This window comes from Phaseolus vulgaris, chromosome 1, assembly GCF_000499845.2.
Source record: "Phaseolus vulgaris cultivar G19833 chromosome 1, P. vulgaris v2.0, whole genome shotgun sequence".
NCBI classification, from domain to species: domain Eukaryota; kingdom Viridiplantae; phylum Streptophyta; class Magnoliopsida; order Fabales; family Fabaceae; genus Phaseolus; species Phaseolus vulgaris.
Window position 1 is genome coordinate 22,623,753 of NC_023759.2, and position 12,607 is coordinate 22,636,359.

The window sequence follows — 12,607 nt, forward strand, 5'->3', positions numbered from 1 at the left end:
TGAAAGGAAAACAGCTTGGAGGCTATAAATTGTATAAAATATCCATACATACACTCAAGTAGATGTAATATACTCAACGAATGCCAGAAATACCAACTTCCTCTCCAAATCTCATGTACATCAAAAGGCCAAGCCAAGGAAGACATTTCTTAATATAACTAGTCATTATTGTTTAGAAATTTACAATCACTAAAGAAAAGGATGTGGAAGAGGTTGGATTGCATTTCATTTCAAGCATCAGTTACAACACTATCTGTGAAAAAAGTGAGACAATGAGCACAAGTATATCACTTGCCGTAATGGATATAATCCTACTGAATCACTCCATGCAAAAAATTCCTTGTATATGAAACCACTAGAACATTCCTAAACCCTAGCCTGCCAAACCTGTATTTCTCAAAAACCTCAAAACATCATCAAATTGGTGGCAGTCCCAACAATGAAGGGCTCCATCAGCAGCCGCGTCAAAAAATAGAACAGAACCCCCAAGGCGATCGAAATTGGAAGCGCCGGCAGAGCCTGCCGGCACACGGACAACAAAATCAGTGTGCACCCCAGTCCCGAAATAATGGCAAGGTAACACGCATAAACTGTCATCAAATCATACATGGCAGCTCTCCCCACAAGAACACTGTAGAAAACGAAGTCCCCAAGGCCAAGCTTAATCCCCCTATCTCCACCAATCTCCCTCATCACCCTCTCCTCTTCCTCACCATCCGCCACCCCACCCATCTCAACAAGGGGAGACATCTCCTCATCAATAACAACCTCACCAAATCTCATTCCACCAACCAACGGGGACCTTTCCCCTTCATCGCTCCTACCATGATTCACATTAATGTCATCATCATTGTCATTATCAATGTTACTTACATTACCTCTAGAAACTACCTGAAGTTCCACTCTAGAAGCTTCCGAATCCGAAACCCCGGCGACTAGAAACCCTAGGGCGGCGGGGGTTCGGGTCGCGACAGTCGGACGCGCCTCGTAGACCAACGCCGGCAGCTCCTCGTTCCGGGTGGACGCCAAATCGACAAGGAGCTTGAGCGGGCCGCCGGGGGCGAGAACGGCGACCAAATCGTAGAGCGCGAGCGCGACGAGGAGCGTCCACGTGGTCCACTCGGGCAATTTGGTGAACCACGCGGCAACGATGATCCCGAGGCAGACCATGTACCCCTGGCGCAGCAGAATCGGGATCCCGCCGGCGAAGACGGAGAGGACTCCAACGACGGTGAAATTGAAGAGCAGAAGCAAGGAGGTTACCGCGTCGATGGGGATAGAGAAGCGCTGGAGGAGTGAGAGGAGGATAGATCCGCCCATGGAGGCGAGAACGAAGAAGGCGGAGAAGCGCGTGTAGTGGCGGAGGAAGGCGGTGCAGTTGTAGTAGTAGAGGAGGACAAGGAGGAAAGTGACGAGCGCGATGAGGCCGACGAAGACGACGGCGTTGAGGAGCGCGCCCTCGAGCTTCTGCGCGGTGCTGTCTGCGGGGTTCTCGGCGTAGACGAGGTTGGCGGCGGTTGTGATAGTGGCGGCGGAGGAGGAGGGCGAGGAGAGGGCGTAGACCAGGAGAACCACCAGGAACATGCAGATCGACACCGGACTCATGACGCCGATGATTTCAACGCCCAGACATTCCAGAACGCTCGATTCCATTCTCCCGACTTTTAGGGGTTTTTTTGGGTTTCTCTCAGCGCTCTAACACCGTAATATTAACAAACTCCATTTTCTTCTGAACCTTGCGTAAGAGTTTTCTTCTTTCTCCGCTCTGGCTCATCCAGAGTTGAGTTTTTCTTGTTTTTATTATCCAAAGGAGCAACTTTATCCCTTTTTAACTTTCACATTATTCTTTTACTCACTGCCCAATCCATTTACTCTATAAATCATTATTTTCCATTTATATCTATTTACCTTCCTTTTACTTCTCCAAACAATACATGCAATCAAAATCTTGTTTTTTTCATGTTAATAACGTGATATTTGTCAAGACAAACATCATTTTTACCTTATTTTTATTACATTTCACTTTATCGACTTAATATTAGTTATATTGAGGACAAAGCAAAGTCAACTCTGACTTAATTAAATTCATCTTCCACACATGTGCTTCACATATCATAATAATCAACTGCATACTTCAACATTTGTTTCATGAGTTATGAAGCAATTATGGTTTAAGCCCGCCTTAATATTTTTGCATGCCTTGTCTAGATCATCACAATCCTCATAATCTTCTTCAATATATTAAGGATCGACAAACGTCTTAGAGAGGATAATGTGTGACCCTTTTTCATTGAATATTTGTCAAAGATACAGAGAAAAGAGGACAAGGGTGTTAGCACCCTTTCATTCAAAGATGCTTATGACAAGCCATGTTCAAAGGAATAGGTGGATCAGAAAATGCACCATCAACAATCTGTTCTAGCACCCATTTGTTTGCAGCCTGAGTGTAATGAACACCATCCCAATTTACCCAAACAGATGGATCCTTGCATGGCTTCCCCACCAGAATCTCTTTCCCACGAATCTTAATCTTAGCACCACATCCAGTGTGCAAATTGTAGTTGTACTTTCCACCATGTCCACAACATGCCCTCAGTGGTTCCTCAAACCCTGCATTCAACAAACACAACTCATTTTTCCACACATTTTCACAAACTAAACAACTCCAAACCAGACAAAGGGTTTACCATGCTTCTTTGGATGACTAATGAGAGAGTACTTCACAGCGTAAACATCAACATAAGTGATGGCAGCCAAGGGAAGCTCTTTTCTGAGTTTAACCACAACCTCTTTCAATTCACGATTGAAGAACTTGGCCACTTCATTGTAAGGGGTTGAACATCCTGCTTTGTCCACTAATGATGGTTTTACTGGGTGAAGATCCATTATGTATGGCAAACAACCAACCGGACCCGTATTGTGAACCCAAAATGACCTTCCTCCATGATTATATACATACTAGCACCACCAAACAGATACACAAACATACATGTTATGTCATGCCCATGATATTAGTTTGTTTTCTGATTAAACTTTATGCAGTTCCTTTAGTTGTCTTCAATTTAAGTTTTAGTTCATATTCTTGTAAGAATATCACGTTAGATCAAGCCAAACATGTATACATAATTTATTCTCGAAATTGAAGTTACTTTTTAAGTAGTTTCTATTTTCCACATCCGAAAATGAAACTCCAAATGCTACCCTATCGGAATGCAAGAACTAAATAAGTTCACTTTTCTGTCTCAGCAACCAGAAATATCACATACATTAAAATGGTTTACCTTGATTACGTTCTTGAATTGATCCAAAACATCTGGAACATATGCTTTAACTTGATCCGTGGACATGTTGTGGAAGTAACCGGATGTCAAGTCATTTTGACCAATATCAAACGTGTATAATGCTTGAGAAAAGTCTTCTGCTTTTGGTAACAATGTTTTATATACTCCACCTAAGAGGGATGAAAAATGATCACGACTCCATAAACATGTTCACATCCTATTGTTGGAATCCATTCCAATATGCTCCAATTGGACATTACACATGAAGATTATAAGTAGATATGTTAAGGGAAAATATGATTCATGTGTTGCCATTACCTTTGTTGCGAAAAAATTGGCTTCTGCGTTGGAAATCACTGAATTGATTGAATTGAACGTCCAAAGAGAAAGGGCTGAACCCTCCAGTTTGATGAAGGGTTGTGTTCTGAGGTCTAATGGTGGATCCAGCAGTTGCAAAGTTGGCTCCATGGCTATAATTTGACCCCACAGAATCAAGAAATGCATTCAAATAAGGCTTGCCCAGCTTCTTAGCTTTTGATGCACAATATGAAAATGAAGGTCAAATCAATTGGCATTTTCCAAGATAAAAAACACTCTTTTAATTGAAATGGCATAGAAACTAAAGAGGAACAACAATATTTACAAACTATATACATTCATTCAAGACTCAAAATACTGATTTGAAATTTGGTTGAGAGAATCAAAGTGAACTTAGAAAAGTAGAGAGAAAAGGGTTGACACAGTGCATGATTAGATTGAGATAGCCCAAAAAGTTAGATGGAGTGGAATGTAAGAGTTACTGTCAACATAAAAACTAGTCTCTTTGAAATGTGACGAATTTGAATCCTTGTTAAGCATAGAGAAAGTAGAAAAGGGTTGAGTTAAAGAAACCTATGAAATCAACAATGAGACGACCATCACAGTAACGGCCAGCAGGGTGATGGAAGTAGGACTCTCCATGAGGAGGGCCAGATTGTCCAAAGGCTGCAGAGAGGCCTCCAGTGTCAGAATTGGAGTCACCAAAGTTGAAGATGGCAGGGAAGTGGCACTGTTTTGAAGCTGATACTGAGTTTCCAATATTGAAACAAAGTGCCACAGATACCACAACACAAAGGGTCATCAAGCTGCTCTCAGTGTTCAATTTCATGTTGTTGTAGCAACAATTGTGCTCTAAATTCAAAAGGCTGAGAGGAAGGAAAATGGTATGAAGTAGGGAAGACAAAGTAGGACCAAAGTACAGAGATGTATCCAATGATGTTACAAAACAACATAAAAAGGGGTGAAGTTTTGACTTGAGGACATGTTTTTGTTTGGAGTCTATCCATTATTTCATGGAATTGAAAAAAAGGTGTTATTTTCTTTTAAAACAAACATCTTACTAAGATTTTTCCTATTTTTCATCTCTTTCCATATGCAAGATGTCTAAAAACTACTCTTCAATTATCTATAATCTTATTTAATAATAAGAAATATGTTGCTACATCCACATGCTATTCAACACTTAATAAAGAGGATAAAAGAGAAAAATATATACGAATATAATAAGATAGGAAAAAAAAACAAATGAGAAGTGTTAATAAGATGTTTAGAGGTTTAAATATTAAAAAATCATTGCTCCATTCAATCTATCTTGTATCATTGTTGATCTTAGATAGAATTTTAATTGATTTTAATTTTAAATAATTTAGTTGTAAGAATTAGTTGTATTGTTAATAACATTTTATAAATGCATATACTAAAGAAAAAAATTTTAATATATTTTATTATTTTATTGGAGTGCTATTTTTATCTCAATTATAAAAAAGAATAAAGATTATAGAAATAAATCAAGGCCATCAATGTTCTCCGTGACTTTTTCAAGAGTAAAACAATATTTTTGCAATTCATCCTCACTTAAAGTTTTTATTTTTTTAGATTTATTTAAAATAATAGTAGTCATTAATTATATTAATTTGCTTCTTTTTTAGTTGCAAAATCAGATATCCAAGTTTTATAATCAAGTCATTTTAACATTTCACTCTAAATAAAAAAAATGGTTCAATCATTGTTGATGATTTTGAAAATTTTCTGTCAACAGTTGGAACAATTACTTGTATTGTTAATAATATTTTATAAATGCATATATTCTAAAAATAAATGCTATTTTAATATTTTTATTGAAATGTTACTTTTCTCTCTCTTAATCATAAAAATAAATCAAGAACATCAATGTTAGAATGCTCTCTATAACTTAAACTCTTAGTGTAAAATAATACTTTTGCAATTTATCCTCATTTAAAGTTTTAAATTTTTTAGATTTATTTGAAATAAAATAGTAGTCATTAATTATATTTTTAATAGTAATTATTCAATCAACATAGCTAATAATATTTATTAACTTTGTCCCCTTATATGATAAGCTAAAATAAAATTAATCAATCATAATTGTTGTTAAAAAACAATTTTAAGTATCTTCTTATTAAAACATATATTAGGATAATGTCTCGCATTCTATAAAATTTTAAATACACAAAATACGTCAAAAAATTTATATATCTTCAAAATTTAAACATATTTTTTATATGTTTATTATGATAGATAAAAATTCATGTGAATAATTATTTTAACACGTGAATTATATTATTAAAATTAATTTTAATTAGATGTATGATTAATTATATTGGTTTTTCATCTATTGTTATGATTATTTTTAAAAGCTAAAAAAAGGGACAAAAATGTTAGAAGTGCGCATGGTCCATTCATCACATGCATGCATTATCATTCACGGGTATTTGAATGGCCTGTCTATTACTTTATAATTTATCTAAATTATATATATATATATATATATATATGTGTGTATATATATATATATATGTATATATATATATATAGAGAGAGAGAGAGAGAGATTATGCAAAACCTAAGTAAAAAGGTTTTCATTTTCAAAAATGAAAAATTACATTAAAAATTGTCAAATTTATTTATTTAAACTTAAAAAAAGTTAGAAGTATGTGTTGCTATAATGCAACAATGCATTTAATATTCATAGATAGTGTTATTCTCAAAGTTGCATCAAATTTTGATTATAATGGCGATAATGAGAATAAATTATCAGTATCATCATTATAAACAAAAGAAAATAGAACTCAAAACTTCACACATATCACCAAAATTCACACAACTTAGGCCAACCTTATACACCAATTGTTGTAATTTAAGGATTTTATGCAAAAAAAAGGTATTTCATGTGATCTATAAAAAAAATTGACTAAGTGATTGAAAACATTGGAAAAATCCACGTATAGAGAGTAGTGATCTTTCAAAATGGCTTTATTCTTTTAAATGATCAAATTATGCATGATTCAAATAAAAAACTTAAAGTTTCAGGTTCTCTTAATTTTGCAATTGTATCCAAAGCAAATCGCTTAAATTAAAGAATGAAATTTGAGTACCGAGTTATGTGAAGAATCATAGTATACACTTTTTCAAGAAACAAATCCTTAATTAAGCAAAGAAACCCTAAACGACTGTTACGTACCTACAGACAAAGATGACCTTAGCAAATTTGTATCTTATGAATAGTGACAAAATCCAATGAATCTGTCGGTGGATTTTTCAATCAAAATACTATTCAATAAAATTAAAGAACTTGATCTTATCCAAAGTTAAGAAAATTTTCAATTATTTAAAAAAATTAAAATCAAGCTCTTTGAAAGTCATGAAACAAGATGGTTTAATTTATTATAACTAATGCAAGAAAAAGAAGAATAAGAACATTTACAAACTATATACATTCATTCATGACTCAAAATACTGATTTGAAATTTTCTTAGAGAATCAAAGTAAAAGTCAGAAAAGAAAAGGGTTTAGCAGTGCATGATTAGTTACTGTGACGATAATAAGTAGTTTGTTTGAAATGAAATATGTTGTTAAGCATAGAAAAAGTAGAAAAGGGTTGAGAGTTAAAGAAGGGAAGTAAGAACCTATGAAATCAACAATGAGACGGCCATCACAGTAACGGCCAGCAGGGTGATGGAAGTAGGAGTCTCCCTGGGGAGGGCCAGGTTGTCCAAAGGCTGCAGAGAGGCCTCCAGTGTCAGAATTGGAGTCACCAAAGTTGAAGATGGCAGGGAAATGGCACTTCTTTGAACCTGATACTGACTTTCCAATATTCAAACAAAGTGCCACAGATACCACAACCCAAAGGCTCATAAACCTGCTCTCACTCTTCAATTTCATGTTCTTTTGCCAACAATTGTTCTCTAAATTCAAAAGCCTGAGAGGAAGGAAAAGGGTATGAAGTAGGGAACACCAAGTAGGACCTAAGTAGAGAGATGAATCCAATGATGTTACAGAACAACATAAAAAGGGGTCAACTTTTTACTTGAGAACATGTTTTTGTTTGGAGTCTATCCATTATTTCATGGAATTCAAAAGAAGGGGATATTTTCATCATATCAATTATTTATTTCTCTTTTCTTTTCTATTTCTTTCCATATGTAAGATGTCTAAAACCCACTCTTCAATTATCTATAATCTTATTTAATAATAAGAAATATGTCTTTATAACAAGTGAGAATATACACTACAACAAGAAAATAATTCAATAAAAATTAATTTTAAAAACAAAAAATAATTAATTACTATAATGACTATATTAGAGACCATTTTAGAGACTAAAATATTTTTTGGTTTCTAAATTAGTTTGTATTATTGTTAAATAGTTTTTAAATTGGTATTTAATTAGTTACCAAGGTTTTAACTACCAATTATTTAGATTCTAAATTTGGTAGCAAAAACTTTGGTAGCTAATTAGATACCAATTTAGAAACTATTTAATAATAATATAAATTAATTTAGAATCAAATTTTTTTTAATCTCTAAAGTTGTCTCTAATTTAGTCACTATAAGAACTAATTAACTAATTATTTTTATTTCTAATAAAATTTGATTTCTATTCAATGATTTTCTTATAGTAATACTTAGACATCTAAGTGTTATTCAACACCAAGTAAAAAGAATAAAAGAGAAAGTTATATACGAATATTACAAGATAGGAAAAGAGATAACAAATGAGAAGAGTTAATAAGATGTTTAGAGGTTTAAGTATTAAAAATACACAAAATACGTCCAAAAATTATGTCTTCAAAATTTAAACATAATTTTTATATCTTTATTAATTATGATAGATAAAAAAAGTCATGTGAATAATTATTTCAACACGTGAATTATATTAGTAAAAGTAATTTTAATTAGATGTATGATTAATTATTTTGAAAGGGACAAAAACGTTAGAAGTGCGTGTGGTCCATTCATCACATGCTACAATGCATTCTCATTCACGGGTATTTTAATGTCCTATCTATCACTTTATAATTTTATCTAATATATACTAGTATTTAACCGTGCAAAGCACCGGATTTATTTAAATAACAAATTTGACAATTTTAAAAAATAGAAGAAAAACGAATTACAATTTTTTTTTCTAAAATTACAACTGATGTTATAAACCACAATATCTAGTATGCAGTTATTATGAAATAAGAATAGTTAGAGGAAGTAAACATTATATATAAGAATGATAATTGAAAATGATACAATAATCAAATTGATAAAATAGGTAAAACAATCACGGATAAATTATGTTGCAATACAAGTGATTTAATTTAAAAATATAATATATTTATTATATAAATTTAATTTCAAAAAATAAAAGAATTTAAAATAATAACAAATAATATAATACTATATATGATATAATCACTAACATTTAACATTTTATAAAACTAGTTCGTTTCCAATAAAACCAAACACATATTACTTATTATTAATAATAATAATAATAATAATAATAACTAAAATACAATAAAAAACAATTAAATATTATAAACGGATAATTGATGAAATAAATATTTTAAAATAAATATTTTTTAAAATTCAAATATTAGAAGATACCTCAATAGTTGGAATATAATGAATAAATATGATATTTTAGTAACTCAGCACATTAACATTTAAGAAATTGTTCTCGCCGGTTGACTCGCTCGCCGGTTGATTTGAACAGCAATTCCGGACCCTCCTATCTCCGTGTGAGAATCGCACCTCCTTGATTGAAGAATCTCTCACCTGCAAAGACAAAGGGCGCCTTGACGGCCGTTTGCACTCCGACGCTAAAGTCAATATTAGGGTAAAGAAACACTAAGTGTATAAAGTAGTTTCAGTCTTAGAAACTGTATACCTTGCTAGGGTTCTTAGTCCCCTTTATATAGGTTGAAACTAGGGTTTACCTTTGTTATGTTACCCATGTCTAGGGTTCCTTGGAGAACATCCTTGCGTCGCTATTACACAATTTTAGCATAATCTGGCAAATAGGACTTCCCTTAACTGAGGTGCAACGACTAACAGAATGGCCGCCTAGGTACCAACTTGTGCACCAAATCTCTCGCACCATCCATTCTGTGGGTGCCCTAAGTATTCACGTGTCATGCATGCAGCTTCCTTGGAAACCCTAACCCTAATGGGCCTTAGCGCCTCCAAGGACTATTTACTCGTGTCACACCTGGATGCGCTACACACACCACCTGCATAGATTCCTCGTGTCTTAGGGCTTCCTCCCATATCTGATGTTTTAACTGATAATTAGTGTTATTCTGGGGCCCAACTTACGTGGCCCACTATAGCTGTTCAGACCACCAACGTCTGATCTCTCCCTCTATTAGTGAGGTCCGATGTCGATCCCTGACGTCGATGTCCGAGGACTGGTCGGTACACAAACCCCTCAGTCTCGAGTTGTAACTTGTTTCAGCGAAGAAACTAAGTGATCGCCCTAGGTGACCTACGTGGCACTGGGTGACAGGATGTGAACAATACACCGAAGTGACATCTCACCATACTTTCTAAATCATCGTACACGTGGCAAGATCAACGGTTATCACTTGTTGGCGCTTGCGCTTCTTCGTATACTGTTTAAACCTTTACACTCCCTTTCACTGTTTTATTACTTTCACTTAAGCAAATCATTTCTCAAGCATTTCTCTCCTTCGAAATGCTCTCTCTTCTTCCTCCAAACTCATACCTTCATTCCCTACTTGATCAAAGGTATGATCTTTACTCATTGTTTGCTCTTACTTTATGATTTTGCTGCTCATAATATGCTATAACTGTTTTGGGACTGTTTATGTTTTCTGCATTTTAGATTTTTTGCATTATATGTTTTCTTTGTTCTTCGTTCACGAGTCTCTGTTTTTCTGGTTTTATTGAGTCACATCATCATCTTCTTCTAAACCTTCGTCTTTCTTCCTTTCTCCTCTTTCTTTTTAGCTCTCTTCGAGATGGCCAGAACCAAAACAGCACCGAACCCTCCTCCCTCTATTGACTACATAACCCTCTACCGTTGGGCTCCTAATGACCTTTTAGCGGAAACCACCAAATATACCTCCAACCAGGACGTAATAACGTACAAGGAGGGTGAAGCTGATGAGAAGTGTCGTGTCTTTGGGAGGGAGCACGATGCGTATGTGTCGCTTCGGCCTTGTGAGAAAGGCGAACCTGTGTGCGCTGATGATCGCGCAAACCCAGCTGGAGGACCTTTCTTCTTCATGTATTCCACCATCTTCAAGCGGGTCAAGCTTTGCTTGCCACTTACAGGGTTCGAGCGCGTGTTGCTTACAGAGGTTAACGTGGCCCCTACCCAGCTGCATCCCAACATTTGGGCCTTTGTAAGGGCCTTCATTATTTTGTGCAATCACTTTGGCTACACGCCCTCCGTGGACGTCTTCTTATACTTCTTCGAGGCGAAGAATCCCGGCAAGAGGTTGTGGCTGACCTTTAAAGGAGTGGCGGGGAAAGTTCTCCTAACTCTCTTCCAAGAATCCTACAAGGGCTTCAGGAAGAAGTTCTTCAAGGTGAGTTGCAGTGTCTACGACCCTACCCTTCTAGACGGATTTCCCCTCTATTGGGTGGAGAAGCGTAGACTTAAAAAGCCAAGGAGTCTTGATATGATTCCACTAGCAAGATAGAGATGATTCTTTGACATTTTATGGAATCAACTTGAGTTGGAGAATGAATAGGCACTTTTAATAGAATTGGATCAATGTTCTATGTTTCAAGAACTCACCAAAACTTGCACCAAACACCAAACTCACATGGAAGATCCATCTATTGCCAATTGAATCGATTAAATTGAACAAGAAGGCAAATGCACCGTTTAAAAAGCTTAAGAATGGAAATTGTTAGATATTATTAGATATAATTAGATATTATTTGATATTATGAGATATTATAGATATTGTTAGATATCTCATATTTATGTAATGGGCTTAGCCCATATGTTTCTTTTTCCTATATAAACATAACCCTATGTGTTCAATATACACAAGGGATTTACCCTATTCTTTCTTTTCCTTTAATATGGTATCAGAGCATAAGGTTAGAGTTTAGGGTTTAGGGTTCAATTTTTATTGGTGAATCCACTATTCACTGGAATTTTTCCAGCCACCACCCCTACCTTCGCCGGACCTTCGCCGGACCTTCGCCGGACCTTCACCGGAACTTCGCCGGACCTTCGCCGGAGACACCGCCGGAATCGCTGTCGGAGCCTTCATCTTTGTTGCTCCCGCCAATTAACCGGTGACTGGATTTGTCCTTATCTTTTATGGCTTCTTCCGCTTCCGCTGCCACTATGGCTTCTTCTTCCGTCATTATGCCGGATTCATCTATTTATACTAATTACGTCAATGTTCATCTTTCCATTGACAAATTGGATGGAACCAATTATGACACTTGGGCATCAGATATTAAATTATGGCTTAAGAGTCAAGGTTATGTTGATCATCTTACTCATCCTACTCTTGCTGAAAATGAGGTTGTTCGTTGGTCGAAAATTGATGCTCAATTATGCATTGTTATCAAATCGACCATTCACTCATCTTTAAAACAAATTTTTCGTACCTATGAAACATGTTCAGAAGTTTGGGAACAAGCAAAATTATTATACACCAATGATACTCAACGTCTTTATGGTGTGTGTCAAAATCTTCTCACAATTATTGCTCCCAAACGTCTTGATGGTACAATGGCAGAATATCTAGGTAAACTTCATGCTCTTCTTCATGATTTTAATGAGTTATTACCTCCTGCCTCTACTCCTTCTCAAGAACTAGAACAAAGATCCAAGTTCTTCATGTTATTGGGTTTACATGGTCTTCCTGATGATTATTCTCACGTTCGTGATCAAATTTTGGGATCTCCTATTGTGCCCAATTTTACTTCCACTTGTTCTACCCTTTTGCGCGTGCCAGGTAAACACACCGCTGATATAACGTCTCATGTTGATGACTCTTCTG

The 12,607-nt window shown here is 35.4% G+C and overlaps 2 protein-coding genes across 3 annotated transcripts; both read right to left on the minus strand.

The window, feature by feature from the left end:
• Nucleotides 1-1,653, minus strand: LOC137813790 (presenilin-like protein At1g08700). Its single transcript, XM_068616221.1, has one exon. It carries the CDS (start codon nucleotides 1,651-1,653, stop codon nucleotides 406-408), a length of 1,248 nt encoding a protein of 415 aa, XP_068472322.1. The 3' UTR covers nucleotides 1-405.
• On the minus strand, nucleotides 117-7,714 carry LOC137813793 (GDSL esterase/lipase At3g26430-like). Of its 2 annotated transcripts, XM_068616223.1 has the most exons (6): nucleotides 7,247-7,688; nucleotides 4,173-4,465; nucleotides 3,600-3,812; nucleotides 3,282-3,451; nucleotides 2,688-2,958; nucleotides 2,261-2,610 (listed from the first exon to the last, which is right to left on the minus strand). In XM_068616223.1, the coding sequence occupies exons 2-6, from the start codon at nucleotides 4,426-4,428 to the stop codon at nucleotides 2,348-2,350; spliced, it is 1,173 nt and encodes a 390-aa protein (XP_068472324.1). In that variant the 5' UTR covers nucleotides 4,429-4,465; nucleotides 7,247-7,688; the 3' UTR covers nucleotides 2,261-2,347. The 2 variants fall into 2 exon arrangements, with proteins under 2 accessions (XP_068472323.1, XP_068472324.1); XM_068616222.1 differs by lacking the exon at nucleotides 4,173-4,465 and having other exon boundaries at nucleotides 117-2,610; nucleotides 7,247-7,714.
• Between the last annotated feature and the right edge of the window lie 4,893 nt (nucleotides 7,715-12,607).

What these genes read in the sequence shown, in the direction of transcription:
- LOC137813790 (XM_068616221.1), bottom strand. Translation starts at nt 1,653, where the DNA reads ATGGAATCGAGCGTTCTGGAATGTCTGGGCGTTGAAATCATCGGCGTC.
- LOC137813793 (XM_068616222.1), bottom strand. Translation starts at nt 7,502, where the DNA reads ATGAAATTGAAGAGTGAGAGCAGGTTTATGAGCCTTTGGGTTGTGGTA. An exon ending in TCTCATTGTTGATTTCATAG is followed by an intron (nt 3,813 to 7,246) that starts GTTCTTACTTCC and finishes GTGCATCAAAAG; the next exon opens with CTAAGAAGCTGGGCAAGCCT. An exon ending in CCAATTTTTTCGCAACAAAG is followed by an intron (nt 3,452 to 3,599) that starts GTAATGGCAACA and finishes CATCCCTCTTAG; the next exon opens with GTGGAGTATATAAAACATTG.